The 3,058-nt window shown below is 29.4% G+C and overlaps 2 protein-coding genes across 2 annotated transcripts in view; one reads left to right on the forward strand and one right to left on the reverse strand.

Moving 5' to 3' along the window:
- LOC123008883 (cytochrome P450 6a8-like) overlaps positions 1 to 3,058 on the reverse strand; it is a 7,834-nt gene that overhangs the window by 4,046 nt on the left and 730 nt on the right. The gene's annotated exons all lie outside the window — the stretch shown is intronic.
- On the forward strand, positions 303 to 1,545 carry LOC123008882 (farnesol dehydrogenase-like). The gene is made up of 4 exons (XM_044404922.1): positions 303 to 713; positions 759 to 1,220; positions 1,265 to 1,414; positions 1,458 to 1,545. Exons 1-4 carry the CDS (start codon positions 606 to 608, stop codon positions 1,497 to 1,499), a joined length of 762 nt encoding a protein of 253 aa, XP_044260857.1. The 5' UTR covers positions 303 to 605; the 3' UTR covers positions 1,500 to 1,545.

Here is a 3,058-nt window from a genome sequence, read left to right on the forward strand (position 1 = left end):
TTAGGTCAAAATAACAAAAATTATATAGACCTATGTCTACAAGAGAGCCAAAACGATAATTTAAATAACACAACAAACATTTTTTGAAGCAAATTAGTCAATAAGGAAACACTTCTTTTAAAGTAAAAATTTACACTCTAATTAAATTAGCGTTTTTTTGGACATCATTTATAAAGTATTATTGCAAGTAAGAAGGTTAAATAAAATTAATGTAGTTGGTAACTTAAAATTTGAGGAATTAAAAAGTAAAAACTTGAAGAAAAAGTGACTATAATTTAAAGTCGAAATTTTGACAAAAAAATTGAATATTTAACACGCACGAATTTTTTTCAAATTTGTYTTTGTCAAAAAAAGATACATCTCTGTTTCAATAAATAATTGCGATGTCTGATTAATAATAAAAATAAAAGGAAACGTTTTTTGAGCAACAAAACCAACAAAACCCAGTTTGACCTAGAAACAGCTCTATAAATAGCAAAATAGGTTTCGACTTGTCATGTCCCTTTAATAAAAATGAATTTATCGATTAACTATTTAGATATTATTACCCACAAACATCAATAGTAAACGCTGGACTCGTYATTCTAGTCCAGTTTATTTCCAGAATGGTCCTCTCAATCGAAAGATTCGTCGGAAAAGTAGCTGTAGTAACCGGTGCTAGTGCTGGAATCGGAGCTGCTATAGCACGCCAACTAGTCGAAAATGGCCTAATTGTAACACTCCCAAGCTTAAATTTCCTTATTTTCAATTAATTCAAGGTCATTGGAATTGCCCGCCGAACTGAGCTTATCGAGCAACAAGCTCAAGAGCTTTGCCACCAGAAAGGCAAACTTTACGCTTTCAAGGCCGATTTGAGTAAAGAAGAGGAGATTTTGGACGCTTTCAAGTGGATTGAAGACAACGTGGGGCCAGTCCACATTTTGGTTAATAACGCGGGGGCGTCCAAAGACACCACTCTTTATGACGGGGACACAAACGCCTGGAAAACTGTTCTGGATTTGAACATCCTAACTCTGTGTATTGCCACAAGAGAGGCGATTAAAAGTATGAGAAACAACGACATTAATGGACATATTATCCACATAAATAGCATTTTTGGACACAGAGTTCCAACTTTAGTCGGTTTGAATATTTATTCAGCTTCGAAGTTTGCAGTGACGGCTTTGACTGAGACTTTGAGACAGGAATTGAATTCCATTGGGTCCAAAATCAAAATTACGGTAAGTTTAAAAAAAAACACAGTCGTTTTATAATTTTTTCAAAGAGTGTTAGTCCTGGATTGGTCCAAAGCGAGCTTACTACTCAAAATCCGGATCCGGATAAAAGGGCCTATTATGAGACAGCCCCCATTTTGCGACCTGAAGACATAGCAGATGGGGTTATTTACGCACTTTCGACACCTGAAGATGTCCAAGTGAGTCAAAAATAAATCAAATTAATTCTACAGAGTGTTTTAGGTGTTCGAGCTGACTATTAAGCCTGTGGGAGAACTAAACTAAAGTYTTGTTTTTCGTAGTTTCAATATAGKGTGTGACAAAAACCAAATAAAGAAATTTAGAAAACGACTTTTCTCTAATTTATGTTGAATTATAATGAAATAAATAAAATTTGAATTCGAAGCTTTGTRGCGGTACCAATAATCTATGTTTATGAAACGTYTTTTAGTTAATTTGTTAAATTTGTAAAGATATAAAAAATCGTAAAGTTRGAAATGAGCAGAAACTCAATTAATGYAGTTTTCTAGATGTAAAATWACACGCTCAAGCAGTTAAAATGCTCTACGACAAGCAATTTTTRAGGTATAGAATTATTATAAATAGTGCAAAAAATAGAAGTGATATAGTTTRAAAGTTATAATTTTTTTATTTYAAAAACATTGAAAAACTTAAAACGTCTCTCTCTAGTCGAAAGAATAATAAAAATTAATGAGAAAAWATTGCAACACTAAAAAAACTTTTTTGAAAGTTTACAGAAAAAACAAAAACAAAAAAGTGTATAAAGATAAAAATTAAGACAACTAAAACGTAAAAATAACACAGAAATGTGAAGAACAATTTTTGCAAACTACGCAATAAGTACTTTAAAAGTTATTTTATTCATTTTAAAAAATCGAAAAACTAAATACTTTTCTCTAGTCAAAAGAACGTAAAAATTAATGAAAAAGTTGAACGAAAACACTTAATTTACTGATCAATAAAAACGAAAAAGTGTAATAAGAGTATATGAAAATTAAAATTAAAAAGACAAAAACGCAGAAACACCAAAAATAATTTTTACTTTTTTTGACAAAATATAAAACATACAAAGAAGCAGAGACACTAGCCTTGTGGCTCTAAGGAGTTTTTGAGATATCGAGTTATTTTGAACGTTTTGGGCGCTGATTTTAAAATAAAATGTTTAAAATAGTGCGAAAAATAGGGCTGATATAGATCAAAAGTTATATTTTTTTTATTCTAAAAACATTGAAAAACTCAAAACGTCTTTCTCTAGTCGAAAAAACAATAAAAATTAATGAAAAAAATAACCACACTAAAAAAACTTTTTTTTGAAAAAAAAACAACGAAAAGTGTATAAAAATGAAAATTAAGACGACTAAAACGTAATAATAATACAGAAACGTCAAGAATAATTCTTGCAAATTTTTTACTAATATAATTATAATACAAAAAAGCAAAGTCACTAGTCGGGGTCTAATGGCTCTAAGCAGTTTTTGATATACGAGTAATTTTTTCTTTAAGTTTACTGAAAACAAAACGAAAAGATACATAAAAATTACAATTAAGAAGTCAAAAACGCAAAGATTTAAAAACGCCAAAAAATATTTTCACAAAAGTTTTGCTAAAATATAAACCATATAAAGAAGCAGAGGCATAAGCTTTGTGGCTGTAAGTAGTTTTTGAAATATTGAATTATTTTTAACGTTTTAGTTTGAAAGTTATAGGTACCTAATTTCTTTATTTTAAAAACAACATTGTAAACTAAAAACGTATCTCTCTAGTCAAAAAAACGCTAAAAATTAATGGAAAATCAAATGACATACTAAAAAAGTTTTTATTTA

The sequence above is a fragment of the Tribolium madens genome, unplaced genomic scaffold (assembly GCF_015345945.1).
Source record: "Tribolium madens isolate multiple individuals breed KSU strain unplaced genomic scaffold, Tmad_KSU_1.1 Scaffold_71;HRSCAF=194;Tcas5.2_LG6, whole genome shotgun sequence".
Lineage (NCBI taxonomy): Eukaryota > Metazoa > Arthropoda > Insecta > Coleoptera > Tenebrionidae > Tribolium > Tribolium madens.